This window comes from Phodopus roborovskii, unplaced genomic scaffold (genome assembly GCF_943737965.1).
Source record: "Phodopus roborovskii unplaced genomic scaffold, PHOROB, whole genome shotgun sequence".
Taxonomy (NCBI): Eukaryota; Metazoa; Chordata; class Mammalia; order Rodentia; family Cricetidae; genus Phodopus; species Phodopus roborovskii.
Genome location: NW_026126424.1, coordinates 15,586,150 through 15,609,821, shown reverse-complemented (window position 1 = coordinate 15,609,821; position 23,672 = coordinate 15,586,150). Strand labels below are relative to the sequence as shown.

General features: G+C 39.2%; 1 protein-coding gene across 1 annotated transcript in view; it reads right to left on the bottom strand.

Moving 5' to 3' along the window:
* Window positions 1–9,769: 9,769 nt before the first annotated feature.
* The window catches only part of Cdc14a (cell division cycle 14A), a 156,248-nt gene continuing 142,345 nt past the window's right edge, over window positions 9,770–23,672 (bottom strand). Inside the window, exon 16 of the mRNA XM_051185623.1 lies at window positions 9,770–11,876. Coding sequence (XP_051041580.1) covers window positions 11,847–11,876 — 30 coding nt within the window. The 3' untranslated portion in view covers window positions 9,770–11,846. The remainder of the gene's footprint in view (window positions 11,877–23,672) is intronic.

Here is a 23,672-nt window from a genome sequence, read left to right as displayed (position 1 = left end):
AGTCTGTCCTTGAGTACTTCAGAAGGAAAATCAGACTGTACCTCCCCTGCTTTTCCTTTTCAAAGCCTGTTAGAAGCAGGCATGTGAGTGATTGTGAAGGATGCTGATGTTAATAGCTGTGGCCAAGTGGGTATAACTAGATCCTGATTTCAGAATTATCCAAAGTGGAAGGAAAAGAGCAGTAGTTTGGTCCCACTGGAACAAAGATTCAGATATCCAGCCTGTTGATAATGTGGGACCTCTGCCCTTGTCTTCTTCTACCAGCATTTTTCTATATTAAAGCCTTGAGCACATCAAACACAGCAGGGCTACAAGAAATTCCTCCATCAGCTGTGGTTTAAACAAGTCACTGCAGTTAAAGTTGCCTTGAATTACCTTAGTAATAAAGGAATTCTGTGTTCGAATTCCAGGTTCTGGCTCTGTTGTTCTCTGTAACAAGTAGTAAGGACCGATCTGAGGGACTCCTTGCCCTGAAGACATTACTTCTGCCAAAGACATGACTCCTTTATTTAGCCCAGGCCTGATAGGCCAAATTCTTGTCTGGTTTTTTCATTTAGTTCCATTTTTTGTTTTAGGGCATGTGACTGATGTAATATAGGGTATGTTTTTCTTATTTGCAACACAACATGGCATGGCACATGATGGATACTTAATAAATATTTTGAGGGTTAATGAATGAGTGCTAACAGGATTTTACTTATTTTCTCCTTGCAAAACATGGGGTATGATTTGTTGTTGTTGTTGTTGTTACTATTACTATTATTATTATTATTATTATCATCATTATTATTATTATAGCGCTTTCCTACTGCCTGCAGAGAAGCTTGGTCCATCTATCTCCCTTTCTGATGTATCCTCAGCCTCTCTCCTACACCGGTTGCAACCCTGTGAACTCACAAAACTGCTTGACTCCACTACAACCTGCTAAAGTATCCCTGGACTTCATTTCCTCCTCAGGGTGGTTCCACACAGCTAACTTCCCTTTTGTAATGGAAGTGTTCCTACTTCCTGTTCTCCCACTGAATGTCCACCCACGCTGCCTTTAGTTCTCACCTCAGGTTGTAGTGATAGATGGATGACTTCAGGAGCGTAATCTAATGGTTTTTAGTAAGGTAGATGGAGTTGGGGAGAAGGACAAGGCCTGCCAGAGCCACGTGTGCCAGGCAGGGGCTGGCTAGAGTCTCCTCAAGGTGTCTTCCTCAATTGTTCTCCACACTACTTTTTGAGACAAGATCTCTCAGTGAATATGGCGCCTATCCATTTGGCTAGACTGAGTGGCTAGCAAGTCTACCTCCCCAGCACTAAAATTACTTTTAGAAGTTAGGAAATTATAGATTTGTGAGCTGGCCTGTTCTATCCTGAATTCTTTCATATGGAGGCATATAAAACCTTGTCCTAGTGACTCCTTCTTTCCTCCTGTCCTATCCGGCTTAGAGGATTGCTACCCTCAATCAGCAACAGTAGCTTATAGGGTGCAGGAGGGAACCACAAAGCAATCCTTTTCAAGTATAGCTGACACCACCCCACAAGGGCACACCAATCAGGCTACATTGGGAAACTTGAGAAGAAATCTTCAGTTTTCAAAACTTGAGTGAGGGTGTGCTATTGACAGCCCATGAGTACAGGAGCAAGGGTGTGATAAACATCCCACAACCATTTATTCATCCCAAAATGTCAGCAGGACCAGGGTTAAACAATTTATCAAAGCAGTTACGAAGTCAAAGCCAAATCCAGAGTCTATTATTGAACAGGTAACTTTGAACGAGTTGTTTTGCCTTTACAGAGGAAAATATAGACATTAGACATCACCTGGACCAGACATGTGTGGGCCTGATAGAGGGGTGGGGCTTAAAATGATTAGATTTATGCCAACATGTAGGCAAAGGAGCAAGAACTTATCAGTGTATTGAGCATATTGATGAGCATGGGGACTCCTGACAAGGGCCAATAAGAGAAGACAAAGGTGACATGATTGTTCAACCTTAGAAAATCTGGCTGGGGGTGGGGAGTTTGTGAAGCATACACTTAAGTAACAATGGAACATGTCTTAATCAGTGTTCCATTGACATGAAGAGACATCATGACCATAGCAACTCTTATAAAGGAAACATTTAATTGGAACTGGATCAGTCAAAGGTTTAGTTCATGATACTTAAGATACTAAAAGAACGTCCCGCAAAGAACATTATTACTGATTTCAAATATATAATACATTTGATATTGTATTTCAGATAATTATACTATGTTCAGATGTTATTATGTCCTGATTATTACTTTCATTTGGAAATTAATCATAACATAAGGAAATAAAATTCTGTGTCAAGTTGATAAGGGGTGGCCTTGTGATGGCATTCTTGGTTGTCAACTTGACTACATTTGAAACTAAAACTCCAAAATGAAGTTTTGGCTGAAGTCTGACTCACAGTAGGTCCAGTGGGTCCCCACACTCTCCTGTGGTTATTTCCTCAGTCCTAGAATGATAATTGGAATAGATGTACTAAAAAATTGGACGGAATACATTTTTGCATTATTATATGTCTACAAGCTATGGAGTGCAATATGGTGCTTTTTATGAAAATGTTCCTACTAGGACCATAGGGAGTGGTGCTATTTGAAAGGACTCAGACATGTGGCCTTGTTAGAGCTGGTGTGGCCTTCAAGGAACTGTGTTACTAGGAGTGGGCTTTGAGGTTTCAGATGCTCAAGTCAAGTCCAGTGTCTCTCTTCTCCTCTCTCTCTCCTCTCTCTCTCTCTCTCTCTCTCTCTCTCTCTCTCTCTCTCTCTCTCTCTCTCTCTCTCTCTCCCTGCTTCCTGCTGATTCAGATGTAGAACTTTACTTTTTTTTTTTTTAAATTGGCCTCTCAACAGAACTTACAAAAAAAAAAAAAAAAAAAAAAAAAAAAAGATTAAGTGCCACTGATATTGTTCCCAAATGGTTATACACCCTCTGAGTCTCAGGTGTTGAAATCCTAACCAGCAAGATGATGGTATCAAGAGATGGAGTATCTTGGGAGATGTAATAGTCCCTTTTTGTCAGGACCACCAGCTGCAAACAACAGCACAGAGACTTGTTATTATGAAAGCTCGGCCTTAGCTTATGCTTGTTCCTAACTGGTTCCAGTAACTTAGATTAACCTGTGTTTTTAAATCTATATTCTTTTATGAGGCACATTACCTTATCTCCATACTGTTCATCATGCTTCCTCAGTGTCTGGCTGGCAACTTTCTTCCTCCAAGAATTCTCTCTGTGTGCCGGGAAGTCCTGCCTGTACTCTCCTGCCTACTTACTAGCCATCTAGCTTTTCATTACATCAATCACAGAATACATCTTCACACCATGCACAAATATCCCACTATGGGGCAAGGATAAAACAGTGAGGGTAGAGCCTCACAACTTCATCAGTGCCCAAAACAGCAAGAGCTCTCATATAAAAAGAGCTTGCATCATTAGGAACCAAGAAGTAGCCCCTCACCAGACACTGACTCCACTGGAGCCTTAATCTTGGACCAGTCAGCTTCTAGAGCTGAGAGGAATAAATTTCGGTGACCTATACATCCCCTCCATTATGGTATGTTGCTGTAGCATCCTCAGGAGACTCATACCATCTGATTGCACCTTATTAACAATAACAAAAATACAATGTCATTTACTAAAGTCACAGGGACAATGACAGAGTTGTCTCACAGTCTGGTAGTTCTTTTGGAAGAAAAGCCAGGAGATTATTCTTCTGAAATTAGTATAATTCCTTTTTGGAGTCTTATCAATTTAGGAATCTCTATATGTACCTGTTCTGAATTAATTCAATGAGTTGTGGTTTCCAAATGTCTAGGACAAGGCCTATCTAGATCTGCTCCCAATCCCAACTGGAAGCCAGAGGCTCTGGAATAAAACAAGCAGCAGATGATTCTTTTCCACTTGGCTATTTGAGAACCACTGGAGCAGAGGATATTTAGACTAAGCTTGGTAGTTTTGAGTGTGGATTTGTAGAGAAGCCAAAGCATTTCTTCCTGAACTAAATCTTCAGCTTTTCCAGGAAAACCAACTTGAGTTAAAATTGCTTTGGCTTGGTTTTTGTCCAAAAGTGGACTTTTTCCCAGTAAAAGGTTGAATGTAGGTTTTTAAAAATCCACTTGAAAGTTTTTCAATCTGATAGAGATAGGGGCTAGTTGGAGAAGGTGTTTTCAAGCACTAGAAAATGTTTCAGGTTATGGAAAAGATCAAATTAGTTTGGAAAAAAGAGTTGTGCAATGTGTGTGTGATGGTATATGGGTGTGCAGTGTGTAGTGTGTGTGGGGTGTGTGTGTGTAGTGTGCATGTGTGTGGTTTGTGTATAGTGTGTGTATTGTATGTATAGTGTATTGTGTGCATGTGTGGTTTATGTGTGTGGTGTGTGTGGTGTGTGTAGTGTGCATGTGTGTGGTGTGTGTGTGTAGTGTGTGTTGTATATGTGTGGTTTATGTGTGGTGTGAGTGTATATGGCATATATGGTGTATATGTGTGTGGTGTGTATGTAGGGTGTGTATTATAGTGTGAATGTAAGTGTATGTGTGTAGTGTTAAGTTCTCTGTCATATAACACTTATAGGCAAGCAGCTGTCAAATATATTAGCAGGCTGAATCATGAAGTTTATAAGTTATGGTCATTATCTCCTTTCTACTTCTTACTACACTCCTCTGGACTCCATGTACATCACAAGAATAAAGCTGATCTTCTGTGCTCATTGTCTGGTAGAACATAAAGTCATCCTGAATCTGTTGCCTCACTCCATCCTATCCAGCCCAAACCCGAAGTGTTGGCATGCTGACTCATCACTGAGCAGAAGTTGTTCTAAAGATTTAAAATGTAAGGATAGGGCATAAAATACTGTAATATTTTATGGATTTGTTTATTACTTCTATGCCGCATGTGTTATTGGCTACAGCCATCCAGCAGCACCTGCCTACTATATACTGTGTAGACATTCCTTACATCTTCCCAACAAAACTCTCCATACACATTTGTTTTGGGAACTAAAATCTCTGTTGACCTAAAAGTATTTTTCATTTGATTTCTAACAATATTCTCTGTTCTGTGAGTTCAGTTCTTGCCCCCCATCTCCACTATCATACTCCAAGGACAGTTCATAAGTCTAGGGTAGAATGTGAGCCACTCAGGGACGGAGGGTCAGGCCAGTCCCTTTCTGGCTGACCAGAGAACTTGAGTGGCAAATATGGCCCCTGTCAGCAGCTGTGTTTCCCACAGAGGAGCAAATGAAGTGTTGCTGTGGGTGTAGATCTTCTGGTTCTAGCCATGCCTGTGGAAAAGCCAGGAACTTACCAGTAGTTGGGCTCAATAATGCTTCTGTTAAAGCTAGAGTTCTCTAATAAGTTGGGAACTGGGGAAGGATGGGGACTGGAGCAGTGGCTCAGCCTTTAAGAGCACACACTGTTCTTCCAGAGGTCTGAATCCAAATCTCAGAAACCACCTCAGGTGGCTCACAACCACCTGGAACTCCAGGTCCAGGGGATCCGATACCTCTGCTCTCTGTGCGTACTACACTAACACATAGAGACATACTAATACACATAACTAAAACCAACAACTTTTAAAAAGATGAGTTGATGAATTTCCCAAATACAAATTCCTCTAAAAAAAAGTGTGTGTGTGTGTGTGTGTGTGTGTGTGTGTGTGTGTGTGTAACAAAGTAAAAAAAAAAAATATTCCTAATGACATTCTGCTATACTCATAGATCAGTGACTTGCTCAGTCATAATAGGAGAAGCTTCCTCCTACAGAAGATGGGAACAGATACAGAGACACACAAGCAGACATTATGGAGAAAGAGAGAGAGAGAGAGAGAGAGAGAGAGAGAGAGAGAGAGAGAGAGAGAGAGAGAGAGAGAGAAGAAAGGAAGCTTGAAATACTCAGCTCTGACAGGATGTCTCTCTCAAACTCCTCTCAGGTCTTAGAGAACCCCTAGGGGGCAGGGGTGGGGCACTAGAAGTGTAAGAGTCAGAGAGGATGCAGGACACACAGAGAACAAGGCTCAGTCTAAAGTAGCTTCTACTAACTCACAGAGACTGAAGCAGCGGAGCAGGTCCGTATCAAGTCCTCTGTGAAGATATTATGGCTTCCAACTTAGTGTTTTTATGGAAGGGACTCTTGACAGTATTCTTTCTTGGATTTCCTGAGTCACAGAAACTGGGGAGGGGGGGTCTTGGGGATCCTCAATACACAGGGCTTTCCATGGTCTCAGGTCCTGATTTAGCTGTTGACTTTTTTCTCTCCTGCAAACCTGGTAGGTGAACTTTTCCTCTTGTTTTACCTTAAGATTAGCAATCCTAACAACCTGTCACTTAAACAGGAATCCTTAATTAAGAATAATTTCCCCAGCAGATTTGACTTTAAAATAGAGCAAACTATCCAGAAGTCTCCGTTTGTCATCGTAGTTGACTTTCAAGATTGTGCTCAGTAATTCCAGTTCTTGTCCTGACACAATATTGTCTCTCATCTGGCCTTTGTTACAATATCATAGAGAAACCCCTGAACCCCAAAGTTTCTTGGTGACAGAAGGTTCTAAGCCACGGATTCTACCACCAATGTGTCTTCTAAAGGCATGTCTGTTTCTTCAGTGTTACTGTGTGACTTCACTCTGGCCATGGAAGGCACATGGTCTAAATGTGACATGGACTCCCAGATAGAACAAAGGCAGCATGAAAAGCCAAGATTAGTTGCCCAAGATGGGTATGAAGGAAGAGAAAGGAAGGGAACTACACCTTTCCTCCAGTCAGTAAAGGCCAGGCTAGTCTAACCCTTGTTAGACTGCCTTGTTACAGCTGCAAAAGTCAACATGATCACATCTCCCTAGAACTGAGGGTAAACAGCAATGTTCCTCTTGGGCTGTGGCTATACTTTTATATTGTATCCAATGACAGTACAATGTTCTCGGTAGGAAATTCAGATCTTAGAATTCAGTGCCCTTATCCACCTCTCACCCTACAAGGACAACAGGAAGCCAGCCCCTTTAATCTTTAGTCTCTGGGGCCTCTGATGCTATCAGGTTTCCTCTAATTTCCCAATCCTTAAGGGAAATGCTACAGTTATAGTAAAGTTACAGTATACCTTTGAGAGGCCAAGTAGGTGGCAGACAGGTGAAGAAAAGGTAAATAGAAAGAAAAAGAGAGAGAGAGAGAGGAAGGAAGGAAGCAAGAAAGGAAAGAAAGAAAGAAAGAAGGAAGGAAGGACGGAAGGAAAGAAAGAAAGAAAGGAAGAAAGAAAGAAAGAAAGAAAGAAAGAAAGAAAGAAAGAAAGAAAGAAAATAGAGTCATTATACTATCATGGTCTCTGGTTGTGATTTCTTTCTTCAGTTTTTTATTCTATAATTATTTGGGGAATCTGAATGTTAAAACTGACTAACTTTGAGAAAAAAAATCTTAAATTTTTGAGCAAACAAATCTCAGGAAGAGCCTGAGGGGTGGACTACAGGTGTGTTTTTAACTGGTGTACACTAGGAAAGGATGACTGATATCTTGGCACATGTCACTATTAAGTGCTCGTATCAGCTGCTTCAGTCCCATTGTACTCCCCTGCAGGGGACCTGCCACTTTCTGAAGTCCCTGTCCTAGATTCTTCAGACAAGTTGGAATATAAAGAAAACCTACTTGATGGATAACTTCATTCTCCCCCGTTCTGGATTCACATAAATGCTTCAAGCTGAAGTTATTCCTAGGTTTTACTTGCTTAGGTGTTTGTAGCCATTTTTACAGTTATTAATAGTCCCCAGTCCCCATTCTCCCTTGCAGTCTAACTGTTCAAGCATGTTTTGGTCAACTTGCCTAAAACTCAAGGAGAAAAGGGTAATGGTGATGTCACTTGTCTTGATATTAGTGATAGATATGTAAGTTAAAACAAGCCATGGGTGTGGAAATGTCCGTTTGAAACAAATTGCCTCTCCAAGAGATATATATTTTGCATTAAATGTCATTCTTTCCACTTACCAAAAAGAAAAAAGTTCAAAATTCTCTAGAAAAGCTATTTTTCTCCCTCTTGATCTGATTATCATAATTCAATCCATAGAGGAGGAACCAGGTGGGAATATATTAACATTTCAATTTGGTTCAAAATAACTTAATACATTATTTTCCACTTTCCTTTGTATGTCATGGTTGCCGCCCTCTATATTCAACCCCTTTGTAAATAAAGTAGTTCAATTTTTCAATGAAATTCTGCCTAGATTGTAATTACTCCTATTTAATCTTCAGAAAAGACACCCAGTGAACAAATTCTTGCTTTCCTGTGCATTTGAAAGAGGACTACAAGGCTCTAGAAACACTAGAGAGTTCTGTTGGTTTCACACACCAACTGACAGAGAAACATTCACATAGAGATGACTGAACATGTGGCCATAAAAAAAATCTTAAAAATACATAAATATATTATGTGCTGGGTAGTGCTGGTGCACACCTTTAATCCCAGTACTAGGGAGGGAGGCAGAGGCAGGTGGATCTCTGAATTCGAGGCCAGTGTGGTCTACGGAGTGAATTCCAGGATAAATAGCCAAGGCTACATAGAGAAACCATGTCTTGAAAAACCAAAAACAAGAAAAAGGAAAAGAATATGATATATATATATACACACATATATATATATCATATAATATATATACCAATAACACACACACACATACACACATATATATATATCATATATTTTATGTGTGTGTTGTTGGTAAGTCCCTATTCCTGCTGTACTTGAGCCATAGATTAAAAACGCAACTGGTCAGTCTTTCCAGAAGTGTTTTAAGACCAACAAATCATTCTTCATTTAAGGATAACAGTACCACATAAATGTAATAACCAATGGGTGAAGAGTTTGATGAGGTACATTAACTCCATTCATTTTAGCCTCCTTTTCCACAGTAGTACAAGCTGTACCAAAGATTTCTCTGTCCTTTGAAACAGGTCCACAGATTCATTTCTTTAAAAAAAAAATCTGTAAAGGGCCATCCATCCCCTGATAACCTTTGACCTCAGCTGCTTCATTCCCTTCGTAAGAATGAGCTTCTAGCTCATTCCCAGCTCTAGATATAAGCTGCAATTGTAATGTAGGGTAAAAACTTTGCCTAACATGAAATCTGGGGCTCAATCTCCAGCGGTGGGAAAAGGAAAACAAAAACAAAAACCTCCAGATGTGAAACCCACTTCCCATCCATAGGATGTGCTTCCTGGAAAGGGTCAAGATGGGGTCACCTGCTCATCTGATTTAGTTCTGTAATGTTCTCTTTAAGAAAACTGGTCCTTCTTTAAAAGGAACTCATTCCAGCATGCTGTACAAGTGTCATCAGTAGTTCCAATGCCATGGCAGGACCAGAGCTTTGGGTCCTCAAAGATGTTTTATTAACAGAAAGGAAACTTGGAGCTATTAAAACAGAGAAGAGGAATCGGTATTCTTTGATGTTTGTGAGATTCAAAGTACAAAGTTGCTCTGAGCATGTGGCCTTGTGCATGAGGAGATCAATACAAGCTAGACTGAAAGTCAAAGATTCTGAGCCCCAGTGGTGGTGGTGGGTCTTGCCTTTAATCCCAGCACTTGGGAGGCAGAAGCAGTCAGATCTCTGTGAGTTCAATGGCAACCTGGTCTACAAAGCTACACAGAGAAATCCTGTATCAAAAAACAAACAAACAAAAAGATTCTGAGCCTAAGGGAGCCAACCATATGGAGTCAAAACTAAAATTACAAAGAGACTTAAGTACATAAACAATGCAAAATCAAAATGATGGATATCCAGGAGTAAATTGCATAAAACTTTTATTTATTAGCAGTGTATTCTTCTACACTTCAAAATAGAACAAAATATCTTCTGGGAGATAAACTATTCATAACAAAATACATGGCAAACAATTTTTTATTATAAGTAGAGAATCTCTCTGCTATATAAACCCTATATTACACACATCCCCTTCTTGGTGTGCCTTATGTATGTACATGTGTACAAATAAGCTCAAGACATACACATGTAGATACATATGACATATATACACAGATAATTATGAAAATTTACAGTAGTCAACTTTACAATCATTTTAGTAGCTGCACTCATTGGTGTTCACAGAACAACTAAAAATGATAATATGGTTCTCTTCCCCCACATCTCAAATGTTGCCTCAATTACTTTCCAATGATAATTTGAAAGAAATAGTATTTTCTTCCTATACAACAAACTTTTTAAAATAACTCATAATAAAATATTTTTTCATCTTTAGAAAAGATATACAATTTAATTCTTCTTTATGTTTTCGATTCTAAAAACATATAACTCAACTTTCCATCAGGTGAGTGAAATTATTTGGTACTGCAGTTATGGGAAATTATGTTTACAAACCTGAGTCAAACATTCATTCCAATGCCTTTTTAAAAGTGTAATACATGAACAAGGCGTCTTGCTGAAGCATATATACTAGTCTGAAGATTTCCCCTCCTAATAAATACATTATAAATAACTCAATGGTTGGAATAAAGCACTTTGCATGAAACAATTTAACTATCCCTTGCCCATTCTCAAGCAGCCTGGAAGAAGATCAGTATTTGAGACTCTCTGTCTCATATAGGCAAGAAGCCAATAGGCTTCTGAAAACAAATTTGGAATCAGACTTACATGAAAAGGCTGAACATACCCTCAGGGGACCTTTCACTTTGACATCTAGTTCTGGACAGACCCATGTGTACATCAGGGCATGTGTTCCATTAAAACATCTCCTTTAGTGTACAGATCTACTTAGCAGCATTTTATTCGATTTATTCCTTCATTGCTTTGAAACTGACATCAGACCACCTCATACCCAAAGCAGAATGCTCTGGGTTACAAACTCTTTTGAAGTGCCTTTTGGTCTTTAACAGCATTATTATACATTTACTGAGAGTGTTCTCACAAACTGTAGACAAGTTTCTTTAAAACCCTACCCTTCCTTTGCATATTTACAAGAAGGTATAAGCAAAATAAATGGTTTAAGGCATTTCTTTTTTAAAGCACTCATGAGAGGAAGAAAGAAATAAAAGTATTTGGAATGTTCTGTCACTTCATTGGGGGGGGGGGGGAAGCCATGCTTTCAGGAGAGACTCACAGCGATTTCTGGTCTTAAAAGGATGCTAAAGGGTTGTTGTTGTTTTAAGCTTCCTATTCAAAAGGTTCAAGAACAAAAACAAAGGGGGAAAAGTTTTTTCCTAATAAGCCCCACCAAACAACGGCACTCTTGGTAGAGTTAAATTTGGATGAACTCCAGTTCAGACAGACTTCAAGAAAGAATGTTCTGGTTTACTGAATTTATAGGGGGAACATTAAAGTCACTTTCTAAAAATTCACTCCCTCACTTTCACTTAATAAGGAAGTATTATTTACTCATTGTAGACAAAACCATACTAAAGCTAAACACATTTAAGATACAAATTTTTGGTAGCAAACAGCAGGAAAGTCTAAATCAAAATATATTCTAGCTTTTACATAATTTTATATACTTATAAAATTATCAAAATAGTCTTTTATAAAGTTCACGATACATATATAATGTAACACTGTACATGAAAATGCAGTAACAAATGCATTACCGAAATATGTTAAAAATAACCTTTGAAAATACCAAATTCAACATTAAAACTGTCTTATACGAGTATGGACATCTCCATAAAGATCATTGCAGTGCATTTATAGTAGTCACTAGCCAGTGCTCTGGCTCAAGTCTCTCAACAGTGCTATGTTTAACACTCTCTAAGGTAAGAAGACAGAGACATCCTCCGGGCAAGCAGCTGGTCCCCTCCACATTGCACGTCCAGATGTCTAAGAATGGAACCGCCTTCACTGGAATGCCATGGCCTTAGTAATGAACATATTCAGACTGAAGGGACTGTGTAGGGAGAGACATAAGCTGAGGTTAAATTCCATCACATGGAAAGCTGCTAAAACGTCATACAGCCTCCTCCTTCAACACAGGCAGCTCAGGTCTATTATATAAAAGACACATGAAATGAACTAAGACAGCAAAGGAGAGGGGAAGGAATGTTTTTACTAAGAAAGCAAGACATTTGGTTAGGTAAAGTGAATGTTAGCAAATTTTCTATTTCAAAAGATTTAACAGTGTTTCATTGTGATTACAATCAAGTAATAATTGAAAGTAAAGGTGTAGTGTCAATCTGATCCTTGAACCTTATTGTAGTAATATTGACTCTTACTCAAAAATATTAAAGAATAGTTATAACTAATTGAGAGCTGTTAGAACAAACTTTAAATTTTATTTTTACTTACTACACATAAGTGGCATGAAAATGCTTATCAGACAGATAAGCATTTAGCATTTAGCAGCCACTTAAGACACAGCCCTTAACACTTGAGCTTAATAATAAACCCTTTCCATGAAAAGAACACCAAGTACAACTAGCTTTGGAATCTGATCTGAGGACCCAAAGGCATGGAGAGCACCAGAACGCTGTAACAACTTCACAGCAGGTAAGTTCAAGTCCATACAGTTCCAGGTGGACTTGAACACTGATCTAAGAGGAGCGTGAGGGGCATGGGTCAGGGTGCCAGGACAGCAGACACAAACCAGGAAAAGAGAGCAGCAGAAGTTGTTTTGGAGCAGCACATGGTGGTTACCCAGAGGATACAGATAATTCTAAGCATTAACAACTTTCTGTGTGGTTCCCCTCATCAAATCCTAGAGCAACAAAGACCACATGGTTCCCTACAAGATGCATTCTTTTATCACAATATTTTTCAAACTGATCTCTGTAGCATTTTGTTAACATGATGTATTTTATTAATAGATCTTACTGATTTCAAGACTGGTCCAGATTGGTGATATAGTTATTAGTAATTCACATGTGTGTGCGCACACACACACACACACACACACTCCAAAGAATTTATGAAACTGTTCATCTTCAAATATTTTTAACCTAAGTTGGCAGTTACGATCCTTAGTCACGAAAGGCAAAACCAACTGTCATAACACACGACACAAAGGTGGAGAAACTTACTTAGATAGCAAAGTGCAAAGGGTAAAATTAACACCAGCAAAGGACAAGAGAAAGAGGGGCATTCTCTGGGCTAGGAGAGGCCCAATGTCAAGAACTCTTAGAAGAGGAAAAGGGTTTTTGCAGGTTAACTTTCTTGATTTGGATATAATTTATAGCAAAGCTTGAAAAGAGGAGGGAGATGATAAGAATTAAGCACCATAATAGTGATCCCACAGAGGGAATGTCCTGTGGAGTATATCCTAAAGTTATCAAACCCATGTGCTTTCAAAGTTCATAGGACAGCAATTGCTGTATTAGTATTCATTGTCCTAGCTGCTTTCTGAAACCCAGTGTCTCCTGAAGTCTGGAAACAAGTCACAGGCAGCCAGTGAAGTGTCTCCTTGGCAGCAAGGACACCACACCTGTGCCTTGCAGACCCTGTGCCTTCTGGGATGTTCTTTTGCTCCGATTAGAAAAATTGCAAATGCTCGCACTAACAGAAATCAGAAACTCCTTCAACAGCTTACAAATTTAAGACACAGTTGCATTTGCAAGTACCTCTTAGAGCCTCGGGGCTTCGTCAATTCCCAATCTGCAGAATACAGCAAACAGCAGTCATGTGACTGAAACTTCCTTCAGACATCAGTGTATGCCATGAACCTAGGTGTGTGTTTATAGTTTTAATTTCCTAACTCCCTGATCTGGAAAACGGAAATAGTTTAGAATACCTGTTACTCACTAGTCTCCTGACTAAAGCTTTTGCTTTTGCATCGCAAAATTCCGCAAACCCTGGGATTCCGTCCAGCTTTAAATACAGTTTATCACAGTCCCTCCAGCTTCATGTTTTCAGCACCCAGCTTGCTCTCTTACATAGCTGAAATGGCTCTGCAGATCTTTGCAAACAAATCTGGCCAAAGCAGGACCTTTTGTCCTGCCAACTGACTTGTTCGGCAAAGAATTATAGATAGATGATGAAGTGTGGGATGGAAATGCAAAACTAAGGTTCCCAGAACAAATCATACCCCATGGTTTCTTTCTTCATAGGGTACAAAGAAAGTTTAAAAAAAAAATGAAATAAAATAGAAGGTTGGTTAAAAAGAGTGTTTAGCAAATTATTGCAACTTCAGTATTTTGTAAGACATTAACTTCCTTTCATTCTCAATCCAAAAATAAAACTCTTTAATGAAAAAGACTAAAGGGGGAAGAGAAACCACCAGAGTCTAAAACATCTGCTGACTTCAAGAAATCACAACTAATACTTTCAAGGCCTTTTTCTCTGGAGGAGAAACAGTGTAGGGTGACAGAAACAATAAATTCCAAAGCACGGTGTGCCTGCAGACTGAGACTGGGTTCATGGGCCCTCTGCTCACCTGTGTTCAGCCACGAAAGCCTTGAAGAAAAACACCGTGCCTACCACACATGCAGTCTCAGTACAGATGAATGCCTAAGCTCCTTAGTTTCCGGTTTAACTCAATGCACACCACAACGAAGCATGACATACGGCTTCTTATACAGACACCAACAGGACTACCAACTGTACAGAATGTCTTCCAATGGTCTATATGTCACAGAAGTACACTCCAAACTCCAAAAGGCTTCCAAATCTAAAACTGACCAGACATAAGTAAAAAGTCCACTGTGACCTCATATCCTCATATGGTGAGTACAGTCAACATAAAGGCAAACAAACAAACAAACAAAAAACCTTGCACAATAGCAAACAAATAAAAATAAATAAAAATTGTTCATTCCCAAAGTGAAAAAAAAGGAAAAAAAAAACAATGAAACTTCATATTACCTTTAATATGTATAGGAAACATAATCCAGTTATATCCAGACCCCATTCTCAGTAGGCATATATAGAGAGATCTATCTATGTAAATAAAACTCAAAAATTTCAGCTCAGATGAGGGGTTCTCAACCAGTACCAATGGAGCAAAGGTAGTAACCAGTTACTAGATTTTTAATTTTTATAGTAAGACTGTACTTTGTATTTGAAAAGTAGTCATTACTACCATTAACTTTATTAAACTAGATGAATATGAAATATTTGGAGTTCTTAATAAATTAGGGACATTACAAGGCAGGTCATCTGTATCTATTCTGAGACAGTCACTGAGTACTTTTCTGTATGTAAGACAGTTTAGACATCTTTTATATATTTACTCATTAAATCCTTCAAACCCATTTCACAGATGAGGAAACTATGGCACATAGCATTGAAGTTATTTGCCCCAGATCACTCAACTAGTAAATGATGGAGTCTGAAGCCTGGAAGCCTGGCAAACATTTATCCTGTAATCACTACTTATTCCATCTAAAAGGCTCTTTCACCCTGATGAGAACAAAGTTATATAAATTACAAAGCAGGTATTATATGTATTACATTAAAGGTGATAGCGTATTTTAAAATTATTTTTCATCAGAACTGAATAAAAACGAAATCATTATAAGAACAATCACATGACCAGATGTGGTGGCTCGCACCTTTAATCTCAGCATTAGGGAGGCAGAGACAGGAGAATCTCTGTGAATTAGAGGTCAGCCTGGTCTACAGAGTGAGTTCCAGAACAGCCAAGACTACATAGAGAGACCCTTTCTCAAAAGCAAATATACAATTTGAATATTCTGGCTAAATATTTTAATTCTGCTTGGACAGCATTTTTTGATGTTCCCATTTGTTAATGCCAATGTCTCTGAAATAAATAAATAAATAAATAAATAAATAAATAAATAAATAGGGCTGGAGAGATGGCTCAGCCGTTAAAGGCTAGGCTCACAACCAAAAAAATATAATAAATAAATAAAGATCATGATGAAAATAATGGGGGGTCGTCATGAGACAAGAAGTGTAAAAATTATTTTATGCTCACAGGTGTTTACATAACTGACAAATTTAATCTAGAGTTCATTTGGCCAATGAGTTTCACAGGGCTCTCAGACTAAATCAAGTCTATTATGAATACATGGCATTGTTCTAGTATGGATACCATAAAACAAGGCAGCAACCTTGTTTTTGACCTTGGAAACAAAGGTGAAATTAATTGCTTGACGTTTTCAGCCTCCAAGTATCTACGTCAAAATATGAGCTTTCACCTAGAAGCCTTCTTCTCTGAAAGCAGGGAAGGTTTGGCAGAGCAGAGTGTTAGACAAAGAGATCAGGACCACTTGTTCTGTACTGGAAACACGCTGCTAATCTATTTGGGCAGATTACTATTAACTTTAAAGTTTTAGCTCCTCTGGAGGTGTTTCTTTCTTAAGCATCCCAGCTACTTACTTAGTCGTGGCAGAAAAAAAAGTCTCATAATTATAGGTATACTTACAATACAGACACTTGGTAAATAAAACCATAAGCTGGCTGTCAAAAGCAACAAATAAGAAAAGATGACAGAAGATTAACAACTTGACAGCAGATGGGTAAGGAGGTCTCTGCTGTTCCAATGATTTCTACAAAAGCTCTCGGGGTTAGTCCCCCGGGAAGTTTAGGGCCATCTCTGTAACTCTGTGTGGCCCTTTTGCTACATTGAATTTCTATTGCTATTCCCTCTAGTCACATAAGAAAGAAAAATGTGGTCTGTTTGTTAACCCCAGTGTGAATTCCAAAGATAGAGGCAAAAATGAACCAAAGAAAAATAGTTTAACATTTTAGATAATTAAGCAATATGGGGTTTTACTTATACTCCTGCATACAAAGTATTGAAAGGCAAGTGAACACTGGGGGAATTTTAATCTACAACTCCCTTTATGCTCCTCTCTTATAGCCTTTTCATGTCTCTATAATTGCTTGAGCCTTTTTTTTTTTTTACTGCTTAAGAATTAGCCCACAAAGTGTGCACAAGGAATACTTATTTCCACAAATGTGGTTTCTCAACACTTTAAAGAGCTCATTTCCAGCGACATGAGACAAACTTCTGAGATGGGAAATAAAACACCCGTGGAGAAGAAGGCTTTATAGTCACCACATTAACACCAAAAAAAAAAAAAAAAAAAAGCCTAAAGGGTTGTGATAAAACTGGCTTTGGAAAGGGTATATACATTTTCCTATGCCCTTTATGTATTTCAAGAGCCCCAAGATGTAACAAGACAATTCTGGTTAATTAAAACATGATGTAAAATCATCTTTTTACCTTCCTAAATGACTTTTAATAGAGTCTTTTTTCTGGGGGAATTTAATATAGGCTTTTCAACAATCACAAAGAGTTCAATTGTTAGATGACAGATTGTTGACACCCTGCTTGACTCAGTCAACCATGACATGAGTGTTTTCAGTTCATTCAAACACCAAAATTATATTGATGAAAGCTCGTTTTAAATTTATTTTCTATTTTAGTAAAGCCACATTCCTTCAAAAAAAATTAGACAACTTCAAGATTACTGTGTACTAATGTTAAAACTGAAACTTGGTTTTCTTTTGACTAGTGTTTCACACACAAGCAAGGTTAATGGAGCCAAGTGGCCTTCTAGGCCCATTTGCTTAACATGAGCACAGATATAGTATCCAACTTTTAGTTCAATACTACTGATTAGACATTTTCCATACTGTGCAACTTCGGGAAAGAAAGATACACTGAGCAGCTCAAAAGCCAGCAGAGGAGAGAAAATCTTGAATACATAACTGTGTGAGTGACAGGTGTGTGAACGGCTGTATAAGTGTTGAGAAGTAAAAAGGCTTTCTACCTGGATGGGTCACAGATGTGCCATCAAAAGAGCTTGTTTCAGGAGGCCAGGAAATGTAAAACCAGTCACAGAAAGGGAAAAACACAGAGGGAATGTCATGTGCCCAGCTTCAGGCTCAAGCAGGGCATGAATACAAGGATTCCAAGACACCAAGTACGGCAGCTGAAAAGGATACAGACAACAAGGCACAGGGATGATGGGGAGGAGCCTTGAATAGCAAGCCAAGAGGTCAACACTTGTCCCTGTAGACAGAGTAGAATCTGTGAAAGATACCAAATGAATACAACTTGATCAACTCTATCTTAGAAACTAATATGGACAATGCTATATGAGAAATTAAAGGCAAATGCCTGTGACCAGGAAAAAGTACAGAGGGACTATTTAATAGTTCATAAAGATCAACTCTCAGAGCAGAGATAAGAATGGAAGGACACTCAGAACAGTAGGCACTTCGTGGGGAGGACCTGAGGCAGATGCAGCAGACTCAAAGACTTCCTAAGTAATGTACTATCGGCAAGAATGCACATCCCACCTGAATGCCTTCTGTATCTGAGAGGGGGCTGCAATAGTCAGAGAATGTAGTCAGAATTTCAAAAGTTTTGAAAGAAATGACCTACTCAATATGTAAAGTCAAGAAAATTTATAATAAAATTACAACAACAAATAGGTAACCATCCCAAAGCTGGATAAGAGATATCCAAAAGTTAGATGTCATGTTTTCTACCTGATATGTCTGTCTCACCTCAGTTTTACCAATCAATCTTACATTCATGATCTAGATATAGGGATGTAGGATGCAAGGATCCAGACATATAGCCTCTCTAAACAAGAGAGGAGTGATATGGACAAAATGAGCAAATCAGTATGCCTTCAGAAAAGGCCATGATTGCTATGGTCAAGTATGACTAAGGAAAGCTGCATTGGAGAGTCTGAAAGGCAGAGGGAAGGAGGAAGGTGGAGAAGGTTGGGAATACAGCACATAAGAAAAGGCAGTAGGAGGAGCAGGAGGTGTTTAAGGAGGTGAGGAAATCCCTGACAGAATCAGGAGATTAATGCTCACACAAGAAGAGGGCAATGACCTTTAAATAATGACTGGATAAATTCCAAAGGCCCTAAAATGGGAAGCTGCAAACTTAACGTCAAGATGGCCCAGAAAGCTATGCTCCAAATGAACCCCTCCATGGACAAATTAAATATTTGTAAAATATATGAAACAAAGCCAAACCACTGTGGGGCGCAAAGCAACATCAACATCTTTGTGACCCGGGAACAAACCAAGCCACAGTGGTAGGCCACTGACTACAGAGCTGGAGACAAGCAGAGGTGGCCAGCTGTTCTGTTCTCAAGGACACATGGATCAAAATTCCCAGGCATGAAGCCAAGGCTGGCTCAGGAAAAGGGGAGTGGGAGAAGCCAGAGCCACTATCCATAGGTTGGGGCTTATTCAGAGCTACATCCATGCCTGAGAAAAAAGCTGAGCCCAGCTCACCAAGACAGGAGCCTGGGTCATTTGAACCATTTCTAGACTAAAAAGTCCCTAAGAATCAGCAGAAATTGCAAGCAAGGATAGATATCGTGGTTTAATAAGGATCTGGATAAACAAATAGGCTGAATAGATGTTTACTCAGGGAGAAATAACTTACAACCTAGACAGATGAACACCAGCAGGTTCTACTGGATGCTCTCCTATCCGTGTCCTCCCAGCAAGAGAGCTTTCCCGGGTTTCATCCTCAAATCTAGTTCCCCAGGTCACTTCTGCCGCTGTCTCCACCCCCAATGGGCGTGGTCAGTGCCACAGATGTGGACAAAGTGAATATCTCACTATAGATAGATGGTCAAGAAGGTAGATATGTTAGTCACCCTGATAAGACCACTGCATACTAAAACATCACATTGGATGCCATAAATAGGCAAAATTATTATACAACTTAAAAATGGACCTTAACAAAGAGGGGGGGGGGAGAACTCATCTGATCAAGGAAAAGCAAAGCAGAAAAAAACAAACAAACAAAAAACCCTCCCATCTGGGGCTGTGGAGATGCTCAATGACAATGTGCTTGTCACACAAACATCAGATCCTAATTCAGATCCCCAGGACCCACACTGAAGTTGAGCACAGTGGCACAAACTTGTAAACCAAGGGCTGAGGAGGCAGAGACAGGAAGGACCCTGGAACTTATAGACCAGTCAGTCATGCCAGATCAGGGAGGGTCTCAGTAAGAGGCCCTTTCTCAAAAGATAAGGCAGAGAATGATAAAGACGCCAAACATCAACCTCTGGTCCGCGCACGCACGCACGCATGCACGCACGCACGCACGCACGCACGCACGCGCGCACACACACACACACACACACACACACACGTGGAATTCAGTGTGAACCCTCTGACTACAATGCTACAACACAGAAGGAAGGTGAAAGAAAGAGAACCAACAAAGCCACATCTAAGACAAAGTCTCCTAAGCAGAAATACAAAGCATAGGGAGAGCTTTGAACACCCGAGACCCTCAAGGAACAAATGATTGAACTAGAAACGAAGCAAATACAACATCCAGCTCCAAATACAAACAGGTGGCTATAACCACAAAGGAATCAGAGATACAAGGTAAGAAAGACGGGACCATTGAATTCATTGCACTGCACTCCATAAATAGGTATACAGTTGAGAGCACATACTGTAAAGACATTTAGTATCTGGGAAACAAAGGAGGAATTCAATCACAGTATTAGTTAGACCTCCCTCAGGATTAAAACCTAAAATAGAAGGTCAGAAATATTGACGATCCACTGACAGGCTTCAGCAGGAAGATGCCGAACTCACTTTCCTCCTCCTGTGTTCGGGACTTTCAGCTGGTAGCTGAACATTGGATGGGAGGTTTCACCTGTTTCTCTTCAAAGTTTAGGTAGGAAGTAAAGGGAAGGCATAAAAGTAGCATCTACAAAAAACGAATAGCTGAGGATTTCCCATACCAGAAGAAGCCATCAGAACACAAGAAGACCAAGCAGTCATGAGTCTACACCTAGCATTCAAGTCAAAAGAAAAGAATTCTTCTTACAATACAATCCTACAAGCCTTTGAGACAGTCTTAAATTGGAACGTGGGTATTCTAAGCGGCAGAGGCAGTGGGAACACAGTGACAGAAGGACAGGAAAGGGAGGCTGAAGATGAACTGAGCCAGGGGATGCCTATATGGAACTGTCAGTAGGTCTGGTAGAACACAATGAGTGTTTCTGTCTGACTTTGCTTCAAAGGAACAATCCTGAGCCCTGTAGTGAGGATATACACAGTACAGAGAACAGTTTTTTAATTGGTTGAGCTTTTACTTTCTTTTATTCCTGGCTCATAAAATATGAATAAGATAACAATAAATGCAACATTAAAATCATACTCATTTCTATCAACCTAAAAGCATTGTTGTTATTACATTAAAAAGAAGAAGAAGAAGAAGAAGAAGAAGAAGAAGAAGAAGAAGAAGAAGAAGATGATGATGATGATGATGATACAGCCAGGTCTGGTGACTCAGACCATTAATCCCATCTACTCTAGAGAATTACAAGTTCAAGTAAGGGCTGCCTAGGCTACAGAGCAAGCTCAGACCAGCCTAGGCAATTTAGTGAGACCTGCTCTTCAAAACATAAGCAAAAAGTGCTGAAGATATAATTCAGTGACAGAGCACTTGCCTAGCATGTGACAGCTCCAGAACAATCCTCAATACCACAAGGGAGACAGAGAGAGAGAATGAAAAATGAATAAGTAAATTTAAGTTTAATAATAAAAGCAATTAAGATATAAACCACCTCAATGCCATACTTCTTTTTAAAATAAACTTTGCCACTTACTGCAAATCTTGTATTTGAAAGGTGCTTTCAACCGGAGACACAAAAATAGCTGGCAGGCTTTATCCAGAAAGTTAATGTAAACCATTGTTTAGCATTGGAGACTTAAATTACAACTAGGTACATCTGCAAACACTTCATAAAAGCTGTGTGCAAATCTAAAGACATCACCTGCACCTTGCTGCCCTTGGAACAATGGGATATTTTCCCAGGTTCCTCTGGAGGAGAACAAAGTAGTAGCAGTATTGAGCAAATGCCAAAGTTATGACTTAATGCTGAGGCTGGGTTCATGTTCTTACTATTGCTAGTGTCTCAGTATCTCTCCACTGAAAGAAAAATGCATCAAGTCAAAGCAAGGTCAGAATAAAGATGAAGGGTGAAAAAATAATCACAGCAATTTAAAGACAATAGAAGTTTAGAAATCTAGAATCATCTTCACTATTGAATATACTAACATTAAATTAAATGGAAATTCAAAATATTTAATAGATTTCACCTTTGGTTTATCATTTATTATTTTAGTAAACTATTCACAATGACTCAATACCATACTTAAAGTGAGGACGGGGTCATTAGGTCCAAAACAGTGAATGGGCATCAAGTCGAAATCAGGAAAACCAACTACTGAAAGGTAGGAGTATTGTACTGGGAGCAGCCATTGAATCAATCAATAAATAGCTCATCACTGTCATCATTAATGCCCCAAATTAACAATGAAGTATGCTTTAAAGCATTTGCTAATCACTCAGTAGATTTTTAAAATCAAGCTAGTTATAGATGAGGCTGGAACTCAGTATTTTATCTTATTCCAAGCCCTTCCTGAAGCACCAACTAGCTCTAGAATATACTTATAGTCTGCTTGGTGCTACACCATAGAAGAACTTAAAGATGCTCTGGCTACTCAGTTTGTTCATCCAGAGTGTCCACAACCAAAGCAAAGCCCAACCAGCTCAATGTAAGCATGGGCACTAGCCATGAGAACAGAAAGTTACATTCTAGTCAATGTGGTATTTAAACACCACATCTACCGTCCTACCACTTGGGAGGTTAAAGCAGAAAAATAGACAGTTTGAGGTAAGGCTGAGCTACCTAGTAAGACCTAGTGTCAAAACTGTTTGGGGGGGTGAGGGGGGATGAGGAGAGGAAGAGGAAGATAAGGAGAAGGAAATGGAGAAGTAGAGGAGACAGCAGGGGTAGTGGTTAAGGAAAAGTCAGGAGTCTATATTGCCTTTCCATTTTCCTTCCAACTTTAAATCAAGTAGGTTTTTCAGCCTTTCATTACTTTATGTGTCTGAGTACCATGTTAAAATTCAAAAACTTCATGAAATGGACATATAAAGTAAGTTTAAAATTAGAATAATTTGATATATATGGACAATACATAAACACTGATGCTCATGTATAGAATACCAACACTCCATGTCAATGAGAACAAAGTACTAGAGGTCACTGATAGACCAGTCACTGATGGACGCACAAGCTAAAAAGGAAAGCACTTGAGTGAGTTCAGTTTGTTGAAGACAAGGCAGAAGATAACAGACATCTACATCTTTAAAGAAGAAAAATTGGTGAAGAGAGCGGAGGGCTTCAAGAAATATTTACCTGAAGCCAAGAGTGAGTGAGAATACAATGCAGGAAGAATGCAAAAGACCACAGTGTTTGGGGACAATACAGGATAAGTGAAGATGCATAAATCCATCAGAGACTAAGCAAATCTTTATTGAAAACACCTGCCAATTCTAAAATACAGGTTAAAAGCAAAAGTTAAGATCATAAAAGATGTCAGCACAATAAAGGGGATGAGAAAACAACAGATTCAAGAATACCAGGAACATTCTAGAAACAATGAGCACCGTCACTTATGGAACCTACAACCTTCACCAGGGCAGTATCCCTGAGATACGCAACACAATTAAGATTTGAATGAAGAATGAAGAAGCTCAATGCAGGCTTCAATTTTAGGAAAAAATCACCAAAAAGATTTTAGTAGGTGATGCCCAAGGAAGCTTCTGGAAACTTATTGCAGGAAAGGGTCCCATCAAACTTAGGAGCCAGACATCCACTGCTTCAGCCTCTTGTTCTAAAAGGCTGTCCCCACAAAGCAGCAATAATGTGAATCCCAAAACAGAAAAGAACAATGTCTTGAAATCGTGTAACTGAACACATACATTCTT